General features: G+C 50.4%; 1 protein-coding gene across 1 annotated transcript in view; it reads right to left on the bottom strand.

The window, feature by feature from the left end:
* Positions 1-400: 400 nt before the first annotated feature.
* LOC143933400 (MTOR-associated protein MEAK7-like) overlaps positions 401-20,343 on the bottom strand; it is a gene marked incomplete at its 5' end in the record, with an annotated part of 35,085 nt that continues 15,142 nt past the window's right edge. Inside the window, 3 exon segments of the mRNA XM_077456280.1 lie at positions 401-901; positions 5,936-14,368; positions 18,753-18,932. Of these exon segments, the coding sequence (XP_077312406.1) occupies positions 14,303-14,368; positions 18,753-18,932 (246 nt within the window).

Genomic DNA, 20,343 nt, shown 5'->3' with positions numbered 1-20,343 from the left:
TGACTTCCCAGTGTCTCAGTGCTACTACAGACCTGCCACGGCTCACAGGCGCCCCCTGTCTGCAGCCACTATTTAGCACATCAGATACCCTTCTGAGTTCCTCTGCACCCGTGCTACTTTGAGACTGACTCCTCCTGTCCTCACTTTCAGGGGAGTCTGGAACTTAGCCGCAAGGGAAGCCCTCTCTCCATTGTCCTCCAGCACCAGGTCCATGATAGTAGATACTGGGTCCTAGAGCCCTTCGCCCTGCCATTGGTGTCCTGACACAGTGACGGCAGGAAGGTCCCCAGGGAGCCCCATCGGAATCTTGCTTTAGGGCCCCATGGTTTGTAGTTATGCTCCGCCTCTCCAAACTCGCTGGGATGCAGATCCATTCTCTCTCTACATAAGAAAACACAGCTGGAAGAAACAATGAGTTTAATAAAAGTAACTTGAGGGATTGTACAAAGCATCAGGCTAAACATAGCTGTAGGCGGAGTGCCCCTTTTAGGTCTGTAATGTTCTATGAGCAGTCAGTGTAGGCAGGAGGCCAGCCTCCATAGACCTCTCTTCAGAGAGCCTATCAGGGATCTGCCCAGGTCTGTCTGCCCTCCGAGGCGCGTTCCCTGTCTCGCTTTGGGCGGAGCGACGGAAGACATTTTGCGCTTTGCAGAGGATTGCCGCGGTGTGTGGGGCGGAGTCTGCTCTGCGTCCATCGGCTGCTCCTTCACACAGTTGCTGAGACAGGTCCTCAGGAGGCTTCTGGCCATGGGGGTTCTGGAGGCCTGGGAGGAGGAGGAGCTTTGAGCGCTGGGGTATCCGCTAAGGCAAATACACACTCCGGTGTCACAGTCTATCAGGAAGGTGTGGTGGGCGGCGGCCATGGCACGGTGTCTGGAGGCGCAGTCACAGGGCTCACACTCTGAAAAAGGAAAAATATATTAACAATGAGGCCAAATTCAACCTTCAGTGTCAGACACCCTCTCCCCCCACTGGCCTCCATTCAGTGTCCTCAATCCCTCCACTGACCTCCATTCGGTGTCCTCCACCCCTCTCTGCCAATCTCCCCACTGGCCTCCATTCAGTGTCCTCCATCCCTCTCTACCAATCCCTCCACTGACCTCCATTCAGTGTCCTCCACCCCCCTCTACCAATCCCTCCACTGATCTCCATTCAGTGTCCTCCACCCCTCTCTGCCAATCCCTCCACTGGTCTCCATTCAGTGTCATCCACCCCTCTCTACCAATCCCTCCACTGACCTCCATTCAGTGTCCTCCACCCCTCTCTACCAATCCCTCCACTGACCTCCATTCATTGTCCTCCACCCCTCTCTACCAATCCCTCCACTGACCTCCATTCAGTGTCCTCCACCCCTCTCTGCCAATCCCTCCACTGACCTCCATTCAGTGTCCTCCACCCCTCTCTACCAATCCCTCCACTGACCTCCATTCAGTGTCCTCCACCCCTCTCTACCAATCCCTCCACTGACCTCCATTCAGTGTCCTCCACCCCTCTCTGCCAATCTCCCCACTGGCCTCCATTCAGTGTCCTCCATCCCTCTCTACCAATCCCTCCACTGACCTCCATTCAGTGTCCTCCACCCCCCTCTACCAATCCCTCCACTGACCTCCATTCAGTGTCCTCCACCCCTCTCTGCCAATCCCTCCACTGACCTCCATTCAGTGTCCTCCACCCCTCTCTACCAATCCCTCCACTGACCTCCATTCAGTGTCCTCCACCCCTCTCTGCCAATCTCCCCACTGGCCTCCATTCAGTGTCCTCCACCCCTCTCTGCCAATCTCCCCACTGGCCTCCATTCAGTGTCCTCCACCCCTCTCTGCCAATCCCTCCACTGACCTCCATTCAGTGTCCTCCACCTCTCTCTGCCAATCCCTCCACTGGTCTCCATTCAGTGTCCTCCACCCCTCTCTGCCAATCCCTCCACTGACCTCCATTCAGTGTCCTCCACCCCTCTCTACCAATCCCTCCACTGGCCTCCATTCAGTGTCCTCCACCCCTCTCTGCCAATCCCTCCACTGACCTCCATTCAGTGTCCTCCACCCCTCTCTGCCAATCCCTCCACTGACCTCCATTCAGTGTCCTCCACCCCTCTCTACCAATCCCTCCACTGGCCTCCATTCAGTGTCCTCCACCCCTCTCTGCCAATCCCTCCACTGGCCTCCATTCAGTGTCCTCCACCCCTCTCCACCAATCTCCCCATTGGCCTCCATTCAGTGTGCTACATCGCCTCTGCCCATCCCCCTTCTGCCTTCCATTCAGTGCCCTCCACCACCCTCTGCGAATCCCCCTATTGGCCTCCATTCAGTGTCCTCCACCCCTCTCTACCAATCCCTCCACTGGCTTCCATTCATTGTCCTTCACCCTTCTCTACCCATCCCCCCCCACTGGCCTCCATTCAGTGTGCCCCCCCCTTCTCTGCCCATCCCCCACTGGCCTCTATTTAATGTCCTCCACCCCTCTCTGCCAATCTGCCCACTGGCCCCTATTCAGTGTCCTCCACCTCCTCTCTGCCCACCCCCCTTCTGCCCTCCATTTAGTGTCCTCCACCCCTCTTCACAAATCCCCCCACTGGCCTCCATTCACTGTCCTCCACCCCTCCACTGCACTACATTTAGTGTCCTCCACCACCCTCCGCAAATTCCCCCCCCACCCACTCGCCTCCATTCGCTGTCCTCCACCAATCTCCCCACTGGCCTTCATTCAGTGTCCTCCACTCCCTCTGCCAACCCCCCTACTGCTCTCCATTTAGTGTCCTCCACCCCTCTCCGTGAATTCCCCCCACTGCTGGCTTCTGCTTAGTGTCCTTCACCCCTCTCTGCTAATTCCTCGCTACACCTACTCCCCGTCCTCAACCCCAGGACTTCTCCACAGCCTCTGACATTCTCTGGAGATTCCTACACATCCTCCCATACTTACCTCTAGGACTTCTCTAGAGCCTCTCGCCTGTTGATTCCCTACCCACCCTTCCCATGCTCACCCCCAGGACTTCTCCAGAGCATCTCCATTCCTCTGGAACTCCCTGCCCCAATCTGTCCGGCTATCTTTTACTCTAAAAAACCCATCTCTTTAGGGAAGCCTATCCCTCCTCCACCCAACAACTGAACTTTTACTTTCTCCAGCAACTCATCCCCTCAGTTATTAACTTTCGGATCACAGGCCCTCATTTTAGATTGTAAGCTGTCATGGTGAGGACTCTTCTAATCGTGTTGAACTGTATTGTAACTGTACTGTCCCTTATATTGATGAGGGCATACTGTTGGTGCTATGATCTGCAGTATCTGACAAAAGTAAGTACACCCCTCAGTGACATTTCTTCTCTCTTTTCATGTGACAACACTGAAGAAATGACACTTGTCTACAATGTAAAGTAGTGAGTGTACAGCTTGTATAACAGTGTAAATTTCCTGTCCCCTCAAAATAACTCAACACACAGCCATTAATGTCTAAACCGCTGGCAACAAAAGTCAGGACACCCCTAAGTGAAAATCTCCAAATTGGGCCCGATTAGCCATTTTCCCCTCCCCCCGGTGTCATGTGACTCGTTAGTGTTACAATGTCTCAGGTGTGAATGGGGAGCAAGTGTGTTAAATTTGGTGTTATCGCTCTCACTCTCTCATACTGGTCACTGGAAGTACAACATGGCACCTCATGGCAAAGAACTCTCTGAGGATCTGAAGATAAGAATTGTTGCTCTACATAAAGATGGCCTAGGCCAGTGATGGCGAACCTTGGCACCCCAGATGTTTTGGAACTACATTTCCCATGATGCTCAACTACACTGCAGAGTGGGCATCATGGGAAATGTAGTTCCAAAACATCTGGAGTGCCAAGGTTCGCCATCACTGGCCTAGGCTATAAGAAGATTGCCAAGACCCTGAAACTGATCTGCAGCACGGTGGCCAAGACCATACAGCGGTATAACAGGACAGGTTCCCCTCAGAACAGGCCACGCCATGGTCCACCAAAGAAGTTGAGGTCACGTGATCAGCGTCATATCCAGAGGTTGTCTTTGGGAAATAGACGTATGAGTGCTGCCAGCATTGCTGCAGAGGTTGTAGGGGTGGGGGGGTCAGCCTGTCGGAGCTCAGACCATACGCCGCACACTGCATCAAATTGGTCTGCATGGCCGTCATCCCAGAAGGAAGCCTCTTCTAAAGATGATGCACAAGAAAGACCACAAACAGTTTGCTGAAGACAAGCAGACTAAGGAGATGGATTACTGGAACCATGTCCTGTGGTCTGATGAGACCAAGATAAACGTATTTGGTGTCAGATGATGACAAGCGTGTGTGGGGGCAACCAGGTGAGGAGGACAAAGACAAGTGTGTCTTGTCTACAGTCAGACATGGTGGTGGGGGTGTCATGGTCTGGGGCTGCATGAGTGCTGCCGGCACTGGGGGGCTACAGATCATTGAGGGGACCATGAATGCCAACATGTACTGTGACATACTGAAGCAGAGCATGATCCCCTCCCTTCAGAGACTGGGCCGCAGGGCAGTATTCCAACATGATAACCACCCCAAACACACCTCCAAGGCGACCACTGCCTTGCTAAAGAAGCTGAGGGTAAAGGTGATGGACTGGCCAAGCATGTCTCCAGACCTAAACCCTATTGATCATCTGTGGGGGATCCTCAAATGGAAGGTGGAGGAGGGGAAAGTCTCCAACATCCACCAGCTCCGTGATGTCATCATGGGGGAGGGGAAGAGGACTCCAGTGGTGACCTGTGAAGCTCTGCTGACCTCCTTGCCCAAGAGGGTGAAGGCAGTGCTGGAAAATAATACCGGCCACACAAAATATTGACACTTTGGGCCCAATTTGGATATTTTCACTTAGACCCCTTTCACACTTTTCAGGCACTTTAGCGCTGGAAATAGCCTCTGCTAAGCGCCTGAAAACCGCCTCCCATTCATTCCAGTGTGACTTTTCACAGTCGGGCGGTGCGCTTGCGGGACGTCATGAAAAGTCCTGCAAGCAACATCTTTGGGGCTGTATTTAGTGCTCCCAAAATGCCCTCCCGGAAAGGTGCTTTAAAAGCGTTCCAAAACTGGAGTTTTTAATCTTTTTTTTTAGGGGGTTAATAGCGCCCCGCTAGCGGCTGAAATTAAATACGGGAGAGACAGAACAGGCTGAAGATCTCCATTCACAATAATAATAATACTGCATTGTGTTCATATAATACAAAGGAACAGCCGTCACACGGTGCCCAATCATACCACACCGGTGCAGCTCCCTACCAGCCGGCACACGGTGCCCAATCATACCACACCGGTGCAGCTCCCTACCAGCCGGCACACGGTGCCCAATCATACCACACCGGTGCAGCTCCCTACCAGCCGGCACACGGTGCCCAATCATACCACACCGGTGCAGCTCCCTACCAGCCGGCACACGGTGCCCAATCATACCACACCGGTGCAGCTCCCTACCAGCCGGCACACGGTGGCCAATCATATCACACCGGTCCCACTCCCCCCTGCATGGTGGAGCCCCATCCTATTCAGAGATTGTATTTGCAAAGAGATTGGCCCTTTTGTAGCTTTATAAATAATAATAATAGGAGAAAAAGTGATATTATGCCCCATAATATACACATAATATCCTGCCGGCCCCCATAATAAAAGTATACAGTATATACTATATACAACATGAATATAATGAGGCTCACCCAGCTTGGTTATATAATGATTGTCTCAGTCCTCATATTACCCCCCCCCCCCCACCCCTTCTACTAAACACCACACAATACCCCTCCCCCATACACACACAATGTACAGTATATACCCTGTATCTCTCGGCGGTCCCTCCTGTATTGTATGGTGAGTATACTGTCTGCACTCGTGTGGTAAAGCGCTGCGCAAACTGCTGGCTCTGTATAAATCCTGTATAATAATAATAATAATAATAATAATAATAATAAAGAAGTATATCTCACCGGGAAGAGGGTGCAGGTTGTATTTCAGGCACATTGTCTGCGGTGTGCTTCTCTCGCTCGCTCTTTATGGCGATGATCTCACAATGTCCTCCAATCAGAGGCTCTCCAGGACAATAGACAGCAGCTGGTCCAGGCCAGACCCGGGCAGCCGCCTTCTCTCTATCTACAAATGAAACATTTCTGTTTGTAGTGACAACAATGGGCAACACCCTCCTCTCCCCGGAGCCCGGGGCCCCTCCTCTACTGTCACATCTCTCCATACATCCCTCTTCTATAGGGGGCAATGTCCGCTATATCACCCCCCTCATCCAACACCGCACAGATCACATCTACCCATACACCCCCCCTTCTATAGGGAGCAATGTCCGCTATATCACCCCAATCATCCAACACCGCACATATCACATCTATCCATACACCCCCCTTCTATAGGGGGAAATGTCCGCTATATCACCCCCCATCATCCAACACCGCACAGATCACATCTACCCATACATCCCCCTTCTATAGGGGACAATGTCCGCTACATCACCCCCATCACCCAACACCGCACAGATCACATCTATCCATACATCCCCCTTCTATAGGGGACAATGTCCGCTATATCACCCCCATCACCCAACACCGCACATATCACATCTATCCATACACCCCCCTTCTATAGGGGGAAATGTCCGCTATATCACCCCCCATCATCCAACACCGCACAGATCACATCTACCCATACATCCCCCTTCTATAGGGGACAATGTCCGCTACATCACCCCCATCACCCAACACCGCACAGATCACATCTATCCATACACCCCCCTTCTATAGGGGGCAATGTCCGCTATATCACCCCCCTCATCCAACACCGCACAGATCACATCTCTCCATACATCCCCTCTTCTATAGGGGGCAATGTCCGCTATATCATCCCCTCACCCAACACCACACAGATCACATCTCTCCATACACCCCCCTTCTATAGGGGGCAATGTCCGCTATATCACCCCCATCATCCAACACCGCACAGATCACATCTACCCATACATCCCCCTTCTATAGGGGGCAATGTCCGCTATATCACCCCCATCATCCAACACCGCACATATCACATCTATCCATACACCCCCCTTCTATAGGGGGCAATGTCCGCTATATCACCCCCATCATCCAACACCGCACAGATCACATCTACCCATACATCCCCCTTCTATAGGGGGCAATGTCCGCTATATCACCCCCTCACCCAACACCGCACAGATCACATCTCTCCATACACCCCCTTCTATAGGGGGCAATGTCCGCTATATCACCCCCATCATCCAACACTGCACAGATCACATCTACCCATACATCCCCCTTCTATAGGGGACAATGTCCGCTACATCACCCCCATCACCCAACACCGCACAGATCACATCTATCCATACATCCCCCTTCTATAGGGGGCAATGTCCGCAATATCACCCCCATCATCCAACACCGCACAGATCACATCTACCCATACATCCCCCCTTCTATAGGGGACAATGTCCGCTACATCACCCCCATCACCCAACACTGCACAGATCACATCTATCCATACATCCCCCTTCTATAGGGGGCAATGTCCGCTATATCACCCCCATCATCCAACACCGCACAGATCACATCTATCCATACAGCCCCCTTCTATAGGGGACAATGTCCACTATATCACCCCCTCACCCAACACCGCACAGATCACATCTCTCCATACATCCCCCTTCTATAGGGGACAATGTCTGCTATATTACCCCCATCATCCAACACCGCACAGATCACATCTCTCCATACACCCCCCTTCTATAGGGGGCAATGTCCGCTATATCACCCCCTCACCCAACACCGCACAGATCACATCTCTCCATACATCCCCCTTCTATAGGGGACAATGTCTGCTATATTACCCCCATCATCCAACACCGCACAGATCACATCTCTCCATACACCCCCCTTCTATAGGGGGCAATGTCCGCTATATCACCCCCTCACCCAACACCGCACAGATCACATCTCTCCATACATCCCCCTTCTATAGGGGACAATGTCTGCTATATTACCCCCCCTCATCCAACACCACACAGATCACATCTATCCATACATCCCCATTCTATAGATGACAAGGGTGGGGGGGGGGGGGTGAGGGTTCAATGAGGAATGAAGGGAAGGAAGCTGGGTGGAGATTTAACACTCAGATGTGTGAGCGCCCCCCGCCTGCCATGTTTGGATTGGAGAGTTCCTCACCTGCCTGGATCCAGAGGCACAAAATATACCAAACATGAGAAATATTTGTATCCCAAACAGAGACGCCTGTAAGCTGCGCTGTGCCTCCGGATCCGTCCCCAGAGAGGTGACAACAGGCTTCTGATGTCCCCAGGCAGGTGACCGGCTGCTAGGTTACCTTCTGATGGGTAAACAGATCTTTCCTCTGATAGGACCAGAGCCAGCCATACATTCCTGTCATTAACCCTCCATGCCTTGCCAACCCCAACGACTGCTAACAGGGGGGAGCAGACCGCACCCCCAATCTAATGGGGGAGAACCTAACCGCATCCCGATATAATGGGGGGAGCAGACCACACCCCGCTCTAATGGGGGAGAACAGACCACACCCCGCTCTAATGGGGGAGAACAGACCACACCCCGCTCTAATGGGGGAGAACAGACCACACCCCGCTCTAATGGGGGAGAACAGACCACACCCCGCTCTAATGGGGGAGAACAGACTGCACCCCCTACTAATGGGGGGAACGAATCGCCGCCATACTAATGGTGGAGAACTAACCACCCTCCATACTAATGGGGGGGAATTAACCGCACCCCCTACTAATGGGGAGGAACTAATCGCACCCCATACTAATGGGGGGAACCAACCACACCCCCTACTAATGGGGGAGAACTAACCGTACCCCATACTAATGGGGGGGGGGGACTAATCGCACCCCATACTAATGGGGGAGAACTAACCACAGTCCATTCCAAACTGGGGGAGAACGGGCCACACTCTGCTCTGATGGGGGGAGAACGGGCCACACTCTGCTCTGATGGGGGGAGAACGGGCCACACTCTGCTCTGATGGGGGGAGAACGGGCCACACTCTGCTCTGATGGGGGGAGAACGGGCCACACTCTGCTCTGATGGGGGGAGAACGGGCCACACTCTGCTCTGATGGGGGGAGAACGGGCCACACTCTGCTCTGATGGGGGGAGAACGGGCCACACTCTGCTCTGATGGGGGGAGAACGGGCCACACTCTGCTCTGATGGGGGGAGAACGGGCCACACTCTGCTCTGATGGGGGGAGAACGGGCCACACTCTGCTCTGATGGGGGGAGAACGGGCCACACTCTGCCCTGATGGGGGAGAACGGGCCACACTCTGCTCTGATGGGGGAAGAATACATGCCACGATGATGTCACTTCATTGGATGGACTTTATGAATTGTTATTATACTCTCAGAATTTGTTTGATCACTAGCGCAACTTATTTTTGATAGTTGTTGTCTACTGTGCGCATTTCACAGGAAGTTGCTTCTTTGTTGCACGTTTTATTGTTTAGATGGCTTAGTGGTCAGTTACTGGTCTGTACACATCGGGAGGCTTAGTGGTCAGTTACTGGTCTGTACACATCGGGAGGCTTAGTGGTCAGTTACTGGTCTGTACACATAGGGAGGCTTAGTGGTCAGTTACTGGTCTGTACAGATAGGGTGGTTTAGTGGTCAGTTATTGGTCTGTACACATCGGGAGGCTTAGTGGTCAGTTACTGGTCTGTAGACATCGGGAGGCTTAGTGGTCAGTTACTGGTCTGTACACATCGGGAAGCTTAGTGGTCAGTTACTGGTCTGTACACATCGGGAAGCTTAGTGGTCAGTTACTGGTCTGTACACATCGGGAGGCTTAGTGGTCAGTTACTGGTCTGTACACATCGGGAGGCTTAGTGGTCAGTTACTGGTCTGTACACATCGGGAGGCTTAGTGGTCAGTTACTGGTCTGTACACATCGGGAGGCTTAGTGGTCAGTTACTGGTCTGTACACATCGGGAGGCTTAGTGGTCAGTTACTGGTCTGTACACATCGGGAGGCTTAGTGGTCAGTTACTGGTCTGTACACATCGGGAGGCTTAGTGGTCAGTTACTGGTCTGTACACATCGGGAGGCTTAGTGGTCAGTTACTGGTCTGTAGACATCGGGAAGCTTAGTGGTCATTGGGTTGATCTACCATAGGAGAAAAGACTTTCACTCAGCAAAGTGAATGTTCACTGACCGTAGTACATGAGGTTATGTTCAGCGTTTTATAATGGTAAAAATATAATTATATCATCAGAATATAATCAGAATACTCACCTCCCCCCACCCCACACTACTTCCCTTTTCTTCTCTCCCCCCTCTCCTCCCTTCCCTTCCTTTCCCAATCTATCACAGAATCTTGCAGCTCTTTTTTTTCATGATAATCTTCTGTACTTTGTATCCATCGGTGTGTATTGTGTCTCCCCCTGCAGGCTGATGTGGGAAAGTACAGGGACTGGCGTCAATCTGCATGTTGGGATTCGCAGTGGTCGTGCGTACTGCGTTGGCATGGGGCGGCACGGGTGGCCGTTCAATGTCTGGTCCAATGGCATCACTCTGGCCAATCCTATGGAGGCTGGAAATATAGCGGGTGAGGTGTAGGGGGGTACGGATGGTGGAAATTGTCATGTGAGATAAACTCCCTGCACAGAATATATTCATCTAATCTAGAAATCAGTACAAAGTATCTTATGGGTTTTACAGGTATATATTTTTTTTATTTTAATTTTACAAACAATTCATACAATCCAAACCACAGAGTGTGAGCAGTTGGGGTCCAGCAGACAATGTGCGGCTTTATCACATTGATAAGGATTGTTATACAGTAAATGCTGCAAGCAGCGGATCTGCGACGTCTGTCAGAACCTGAATACCCCCAAAAAAAAACAGAACCGTCTAAATGTAACTCGGTGCATGTAATGCGACCTGTAAAGGACACATTGTATGCGATTTATCACTGTCATTGTGACAGCTTGCACTTCTCGTGGGACGTTCCTCACCCTTCAAGTAATAGGATTCTAAGAAGCACATTCAGGTATAAGTATGGAGGAGGTAGATCCACACACACGGGTAACCTCTCCGGCAGTGCCAGGATAAGGTCCACCAGTACCCAGGGTGAAGATGCCAAAATACATCCCCCCCAGCACAGGTAGTGCTTAAATGGTTGGTGGTAATGGCTGTGGCATGCACCGCTATTACTGTTTACATTTGAGCTTTCTGGTATTGGTTATCACAGCGGTCACAGGGTGCATGCCGTACCGTGATCTCCCTAAACTCACATGGTGCATGCCGAACCATGCTTCTCCCCAAACTCACATGGTGCATGCCGTACCGTGCTTCTCCCCAAACTCACATGGTGCATGCCGTACCGTGCTTCTCCCCAAACTCACATGGTGCATGCCGTACCGTGCTTCTCCCCAAACTCACATGGTGCATGCCGTACCGTGCTTCTCCCCAAACTCACATGGTGCATGCCGTACTGTGCTTCTCCCCAAACTCACATGGTGCATGCCGCACCGTGGTTATCCCCAAACTCACATGGTACATGCCGCACCGTGCTTCTCCCCAAACTCACATGGTGCATGCCGTACCGTGCTTCTCCCCAAACTCACATGGTGCATGCCGCACCGTGCTTCTCCCTAAACTCACATGGTGCATGCCGCACCATGCTTCTCCCCAAACTCACATGGTGCATGCCGTACCGTGCTTCTCCCTAAACTCACATGGTGCATGCCGCACCATGCTTCTCCCCAAACTCACAGGGTGCATGCCGTACCGTGCTTCTCCCCAAACTCACATGGTGCATGCCGCACCGTGCTTCTCCCTAAACTCACATGGTGCATGCCGCACCGTGCTTCTCCCTAAACTCACATGGTGCATGCCGCACCGTGCTTCTCCCTAAACTCACATGGTGCATGCCGCACCGTGCTTCTCCCTAAACTCACATGGTGCATGCCGCACCGTGCTTCTCCCTAAACTCACATGGTGCATGCCGCACCGTGCTTCTCCCTAAACTCACATTCATAGCCCTTGTACACACGGTCGGAGATTCAGTCGGAATGTTTCCTATTGGACCGTGTTGTCGGATATTCCGACTGTGTGTGGTCTGCATCAGACTGTTTCCGTCGGAATATCCGTCGGACCAAATTTTCCAACTTGCTGGAAATATTTTCCGACAAAATGCTCCGATCGGACATACTCCGATCATGTGTAGAGAATTCCGATCGGACAAAGTGCCACGCATGCTCAGATCAAATTCCTACATCAAAGCTATTGGCTACTAGCCTGAATGTAGTCCCGTCGTAAAGAAATTACGTCATCACGTTCTGAAAGATCGGATTTTCCGACAACTTTGTCCGACCGTGTGTATGCAATAGTTTCGGACAAGATCCGACGGATTTGGTTGTCGGAATCTCCGACCCGTGTGTACAGGGGCTTACAGAATTTTGTGACGAGAGTTGGATATGTGCAATAGTGAAAGCCTTAGCTTGACGACAACTACGTTTATATATCTTTGCATACTGCATTGGGATTTGGTTCTCTTTTATACGGATGAGGTCCCTGGAGAGGTATATGGTTTTAAACAAGGAGTTTCCTATACTACATGCCTAAGGGCCACTTTGTGGCCGAAGTCATCTGGTGAGTGCATTTCTTCATCACTTCAGGTGAAGCACCATTGTATTTGAGAATTTGAAGCACATTGCACTTTAGGAGCGCAGTGTTGGATTTTTGACTGCAGTATTATGTTATTTTAAATATATTGTGCACTTCTAAGCCCCTGTACACACGGTCGGAGATTTCCACAACCAAATCCGTCGGATTTTGTCCGTCGGATTTTGTCTGAAACTGTTGCATACACACGGGTCGGACTAAGTTGTCGAAAAATCCGATCATTCAGAACGTGATGACGTTATTTCGTTACAATGGGACTACATTCAGGCTAGTAGCCAATAGCTTTGATGTAGGAATTTGATCTGAGCATGCGTGGCACTTGGTCCGATCAAAATTCTCTACACATGATCGGAGTATGTCCGATCGAACCAGTTGGTCAGGAAATATTTCCAACATGTTGGAAAATTGGGTCCAACGGATATTCGGACGGAATCAGTCCGATGCATACCACACACAGTCGGATTTTCCGACAACACGGTCCGATAGGACACATTCCGACGGATTCTCCGACCGTGTGTACAAGGGCTAATTATTGTCTAATACTGTATACGAATTTTTCACTTTGTAAGGTGTGTGTGTGTATATATATATATAAAATTATTATGCGCCCTTCACTATCATTATATTTATTAAAGTATAACTAACTTTATTAAAGTAGAACTAAAAGACAGAGTAAGGGAGGGTTATAACCCCCATCTGCGTCCCATTGGTGAGCCTTCCCTTTACTTCCTGTCACATAACTATAAAACAGGAAGTGGGAGGACATCCTTCCAAACCTGAGCGTTGTCTGAGTCAGTAGGAAGATGATGGAATCGTTTGCCCTGAATGATGCGTCCCTCTAGTCTGGCCTATTCGGAATGGATCATTCAGGGCAATAAGAGCAAATGAACGGAGGCTTAGGGGAGCGGAGCTGGTGATGTCACACAGACATCGTAAGGGTGGGGGGGAGTGAATCAAAAAATATGTTGTCAGGCTGGCTGGGTAGAAAATCAGAGGCTGTTCACAGAAGCTCAGCAATGCTGTGTGTATCTAGCAATGGCTTCCCATGAAGTTACAGCCCACATGCCCCCCCCCACCTCACACTGCAAAGACTATGCTTTTCTGAGGAGACAGTACATGGTGCTGTGCAGGCAGGGGGCGGGTCTGGAGTCAAAACCCGCCATACCTGCGGTAGCTGCTAGGCCACTGGTTGCCTCCTGCAATTGTCTGTTCTGTGCCGGCTGTGACAGACTGCACCCCTTTTGTCCACATTAGAGTACTTCTACTGGGGCAACTGCCTTTCCTGAACCTCCCCCCCCCCCTCTCCCTGATATATAACCAACAGCAACAAGACTTTAAACCAACAATGTAGGCAGGTGGCTGCCGGAATACATAGCAGGTACATAGGTGAGCCCACATACATGCTGTATGATCCTGTCAGCAAACGTGCATCCAGGCAGCGAGCCACCAAACCTGCTACCTATAAATAAACCTTCAACATTTCCCGAAATACAAGGAAACAGGAACAGTAATTGGTTTATAAGGACATTAGGCTCAAAAAGGGGGAGGAGCCTAAGTAACCATTCTCTATGTAATACAGTATGGCGACTTATTACAGGGCGACTTGTCGTCTTCTCCTTTATCGCTCAGTCCTCCATCTGTACTTTCACCTCCTGTGCTTCAGGTCTGGGTCCAGGACACTCCTTTTTGACCTGAAAACATAAATTAATTTGATTATATGAAGTCATATAAAGTTCTCACTACAGGGTCAGCACACAAAAAAAATAAAATTTTTTTTTTTTTTAATTTGGCTGTAAATTTCTTGCTATTATCATACTTTATAACCAAGGACCAACCCAAAAAATATTCTCCTGCTCCTGATGATCGCAGTGATACCACATATGTGTATGGTAGGTGTCGTTTGTACCCGGAGTACAACCCAGAAACAATAGTGCGCATTTTGCATTTTTATGATACTGATACTAATTTTACTTTTATTTTTAATTCTACCCAAAATATGCTGACCTTTGACCCCAACACTAACCCTGGCAAACCTTGATTTTGTTCTATCTTTATATTTTTTATTCTATATTTTAAATTTATTTTATATATATATATATATATATATATATATATATATATATATATATATATATATATATATATATATATATATATATATAAAAAAAATACATATATATTTATTTTTTTACACACTGGTTTGTTTATATTTTCCTCTCCTGCATGTATACAATGAATCTTTCTCTTCATTCAGAAGAGAGAGTAAACACAAGGACGAGCTCACAGTGATTGATCGCTGTGATAGCCAGAGATGGGCTTCTGTAAATCCAGTGACAGGGGAGCCAGGGCCGAGTGTCCTGCTGACTGTCTGTGTCAATAGATGCAGCAGCATGACTCGGGAACGCGCATGCTCGAGTGCCCCAATGGAAAGCGGCTCTTTGTGGGGGCACTCGAGAAGAGGAGGGGCCAGGAGGGCCGCAGGGGGACCCTAGAAGCGGAGAATTGGGGGCCGCTCTGTGCAAAACCCTTGCACAGAGGCGGCAAGTATACCACGTTTGTCATTTAAAAAAAAAAAAAAAAAAACCTTTACAACCCATTTTAAGCACCCCATGGACATAGGCTTCCCATGGATGTAGTGAGGCGCCCTCTGGATGTAGTTAAGCACCCCATGGACATAGGCTTCCCATGGATGTAGTGAGGTGCCCTGTGGATGTAATTAAGCACCCCATGGACATAGGCTTCCCATGGATGTAGTGAGGCGCCCTCTGGATGTAGTTAAGTACCCCATGGACACAGGCTTCCCATGGATGCAGTGAAGCGCCCTCTGGATGTAATTAAGCACCCCATGGACATAGGCTTCCCATGGATGTAGTGAGGCGCCCTCTGGATGTAGTTAAGCACCCCATAGACATAGGCTTCCCATGGATGTAGTGAGGCGCTCTATGGATGTAGTTAGGCTTCCCATGGATGTAGTGAGGCGCCCTATGGATGTAGTTAGGCACCCCATGGACATAGGCTTCCCATGGATGCAGTGAAGCGCCCTCTGGATGTAGTTAAGTACCCCATGGACATAGGCTTCCCATGGATGTAGTGAGGTGCCCTGTGGATGTAATTAAGCACCCCATGGACATAGGCTTCCCATGGATGTAGTGAGGCGCCCTCTGGATGTAGTTAAGTACCCCATGGACATAGGCTTCCCATGGATGTAGTGAGGTGCCCTGTGGATGTAATTAAGCACCCCATGGACATAGGCTTCCCATGGATGTAGTGAGGCGCCCTCTGGATGTAGTTAAGTACCCCATGGACACAGGCTTCCCATGGATGCAGTGAAGCGCCCTCTGGATGTAATTAAGCACCCCATGGACATAGGCTTCCCATGGATGTAGTGAGGCGCCCTCTGGATGTAGTTAAGCACCCCATAGACATAGGCTTCCCATGGATGTAGTGAGGCGCTCTATGGATGTAGTTAGGCACCCCATGGACATAGGCTTCCCATGGATGTAGTGAGGCGCCCTATGGATGTAGTTAGGCACCCCATGGACATAGGCTTCCCATGGATGCAGTGAAGCGCCCTCTGGATGTAGTTAAGTACCCCATGGACATAGGCTTCCCATGGATGTAGTGAGGTGCCCTGTGGATGTAATTAAGCACCCCATGGACATAGGCTTCCCATGGATGTAGTGAGGCGCCCTCTGGATGTAGTTAAGTACCCCATGGACATAGGCTTCCCATGGATGCAGTGAAGCGCCCTCTGGATGTAATTAAGCACCCCATGGACATAGGCTTCCCATGGATGTAGTGAGGCGCCCTCTGGATGTAGTTAAGCACCCCATAGACATAGGCTTCCCATGGATGTAGTGAGGCGCTCTATGGATGTAGTTAGGCACCCCATGGACATAGGCTTCCCATGGATGTAGTGAGGCGCCCTATGGATATAGTTAAGCACCTCATGGACATAGGCTTCCCATGGATGTAGTGAGGCGCCCTATGGATATAGTTAAGCACCCCATGGACATAGGCTTCCCATGGATGCAGTGAAGCGCCCTCTGGATGTAGTTAAGTACCCCATGGACACAGGCTTCCCATGGATGCAGTGAAGCGCCCTCTGGATGTAGTTAAGTACCCCATGGACATAGGCTTCCCATGGATGTAGTGAGGCGCCCTCTGGATGTAGTTGAGCACCCCATGGACATAGGCTTCCCATGGATGCAGTGAGGCGCCCTATGGATGTAGTTGAGCACCCCATGGACATAAGCTTCCCATGGATGTAGTGAGGCGCCCTATGGATGTAGTTGAGCACCCCATGGACATAGGCTTCCCATGGATGTAGTGAGGCGCCCTATGGATGTAGTTGAGCACCCCATGAACATAGGCTTCCCATGGATGTAATGAGGCGCCCTATGGATGTAGTTAAGCACCCCATGAACATAGGCTTCCCATGGATGTAGTGAGGCGCCCTATGGATGTAGTTGAGCACCCCATGGACATAGGCTTCCCATGGATGTAGTTAGCCGCCCTATGGATGTAGTTGAGCACCCCATGGACATAGGCTTCCCATGGATGTAGTGAGGCACCCTATGGATGTAGTGGAGCACCCCATGGACATAGGCTTCCCATGGATGTAGTGAGGCGACCTATAGATGTAGTTGAGCACCCCATAGACATAGGCTTCCCATGGATGTAGTGAGGCGACCTATAGATGTAGTTGAGCACCCCATAGACATAGGCTTCTCATGGATGTAGTGAGGCGCCCTATGGATGTAGTTGAGCACCCCATGGACATAGGCTTCCCATGGATGTAGTGAGGCGCCCTCTGGATGTAGTTGAGCACCCCATGGACATAGGCTTCCCATGGATGTAGTGAGGCGCCCTCTGGATGTAGTTGAGCACCCCATGGACATAGGCTTTCCATGGATGTAGTGAGGTGCCCTATGGATATAGTTGAGCACCCCATGGACATAGGCTTCCCATGGATGTAGTGAGGTGCCCTATGGATATAGTTGAGCACCCCATGGACACAGGCTTCCCATGGATGTAGTGAGGCGCCCTATGGATGTAGTTAAGCACCCCATGGACATAGGCTTCCCATGGATGTAGTGAGGTGCCCTATGGATGTAGTTAAGCACCCCATGGACACAGGCTTCCCATGGATGTAGTGAGGCGCCCTATGGATGTAGTTAGGCACCCCATGGACATAGGCTTCCCATGGATGTAGGTAAACAGGCTGGAGAAAAACACTAAACAAATTAGGGGGCACTCCAGTTACAAGTGAATGGTTTGTACTTAAAGAAGATAAAAAACATAGTCAGATGACATTTGTTTTCTCGGGTCACTGTGTATTATAAATAAAGTTGTAATTTTTGTTCATGAAATCCTTGTTTTCACCCTTGTCTCCGTCTCCATGTTGCTGACATCTTGGAGCCTCTTCCAGTGCTTTCCTGTCTAGAGGCCCCAGCATCAGCTGCACATCGTTGCTTCGGACCAGGTCTGTGAGGGTGACGTCGTCAGACCATGTCTGAGTACCGTGTGTTGGCACGGCCACTTGTAGGCTCCACGCAGGGAAGCATGTGACAGGGTGACAAATGCAGAAGAGCAGCTGGGAGACATCAACAGTGTTGTCAGCCTACAAAAGGAAGGGCCCTGACAAGAAACTCTGTGGCAGGATCATCAAGGATTATTTTAACGAAAGCTGCAGATTTAACAGATTGAAAATAAGTCTCTCCACTGTCAGAATATCAGAATACAACAACTCAGCGGGGAAATTGAGTGATATTTTTGTCATTCAACCTGCTGGTTGAATAAAAAAAAAAAACAGACTCATCTATAAGCTACCAAAGGGGAAATAATAAGGAGAATGCACAAATCATTGGGGGAGGGGGATTAGAGGTTCTGAGCGACAGACATATCACAACCTGGATGGCAGGGAAAGATGGTCAGGGGGCTAATATGAAGGGCAGTGATGGGGGGGGGGGGGGTGCACAGTGATTGAGAAGGGGGGAGACACATCGCATGGAGTGCTCATAATGGATGCAGCACCAGCACAGAGCTGAATTTCTGAGGATTTCTCCTTCCTACCTGTAGCTGCTCCGGGATCTTTCCAACCTGCCAGACCTCCATGGAGTCTATAGTGAAATCCTCCCTAGCGGACAGCCGGGGGCTGTTATAGGTGGTGCACAGTTTCTTGGCCTTGCTGTGTCCGTTCCTAAAGTCCTGGTCAATCCACAAGCCAAAGCAGCCCAGATCTCCTCCCATGCCCTGCCAGAAACCAGACATAATGATATGAAGGACATAATAACAGATTACATCAAACGCCATTGTAAAATATAAAACGCTAAACTAATAGTGTTTACATGTTGCAGCAGTATCCACACCCATAGGACCCCCAACGTGTCAGGTTATTTATTCCTCCACCGTTGCACCTTGGTACTGACTACTATTCCAAACGTTCTCTTCTCCCTCACTTTCTCCCCCTCACTCTGCTACTGTGACCCCAGTGCTGGCAGAGAGCTGCAGGAAAGGGGGGAAAACAAGGACGCTGTCCGACGCCTAACATCCTCATTATCAACCTATGGTGTCATCACTTGTTAGCCCTTGTACACACGGGTCGGACATTCCGACAACCAAATCCGTTGGATTTTGTCCAACGGATTTTGTCCGACGGATTTTGTCCGAAACTAGTGTTGCATACACACGGTCGGACAAAGTTGTTGGAAAATCCGATCGTTCAGAACGTGATGACGTTACTTCGTTACGATGGGACTACGTTCAGGCTAGTAGCCAATAGCTTTGGTCTAGGAATTTGATCTGAGCATGCGTGGCACTTTGTCCGATCGGAATTCTCTACACATGATCGGAGTATGTCCGATCGGATCATGTTGTCGTAAAATTTTACAGCCCAGCTCTAAAACTTTGGCGGTCGTATATTCCCACGGAAACAGTCCGATGGAGCCCGCACACGATCAGATTATTCCGACAACACGGTCCGATCGGACATTTTCAGTCGGAATGTCCGACCGTGTGTACAAGGGCTTAGGATGGCGGTGTCTTGCCGAGAAAGTTCCCCTGGCGGATAAGGACCGTACTGCGAAGGCGCGGCGCTTGCGCAGTACGAACCACAACGGAGTCTCCAAAAATAGCCGAAGCTGAACACAGTCAGCTGTACAGGGCGCCTGCGCACTACATTCTAACCTATGTCCAGGTTGGAGCCCCACCATCCAAGTGGACATAGAGTTTTATAATAAAAATATGTCGAGCGCAGCGAGGCTGTGCCCGAAGCGTGGCGAGTGAAGCGAGCCCGTGAGGGGCCCTGTTACAGGCGCCGTGTACAGCTGACTCACTGTGTTCAGCTTCGGCTATTTTTGGAGACTTCGTTGTGCTTAGTACTGTGCAAGCGCTGCGCCTGCGCAGTGTAGGGGGGGGGCCCTTATCCACCAGGGGGGGATGACCTACTCGGCAGAACACCAGCAGCTGGCCCACATGGTGCTAAAACCTGTGACTTTGTGTAAACGGCAGACTTGATCCACCCACTAGTTTGTTGACCATTTTGGGGCAGTTTTAGGCACCTCTAAAGAACCCAGGTGGCACCCCGGGGTGCTGTGGAACCCTAGTTGAAAAAAGGCTGGCATACTGCAACACAAGAAAATCATGTTGCCTCTTGATAGGCATT

The sequence above is a fragment of the Lithobates pipiens genome, unplaced genomic scaffold (genome assembly GCF_037356315.1).
Source record: "Lithobates pipiens isolate NorthernLeopardFrog02 unplaced genomic scaffold, aLitPip1_a1.2 Scaffold_27, whole genome shotgun sequence".
Classification (NCBI taxonomy): domain Eukaryota; kingdom Metazoa; phylum Chordata; class Amphibia; order Anura; family Ranidae; genus Lithobates; species Lithobates pipiens.
This window is presented reverse-complemented; position numbering and strand designations above follow the sequence as displayed.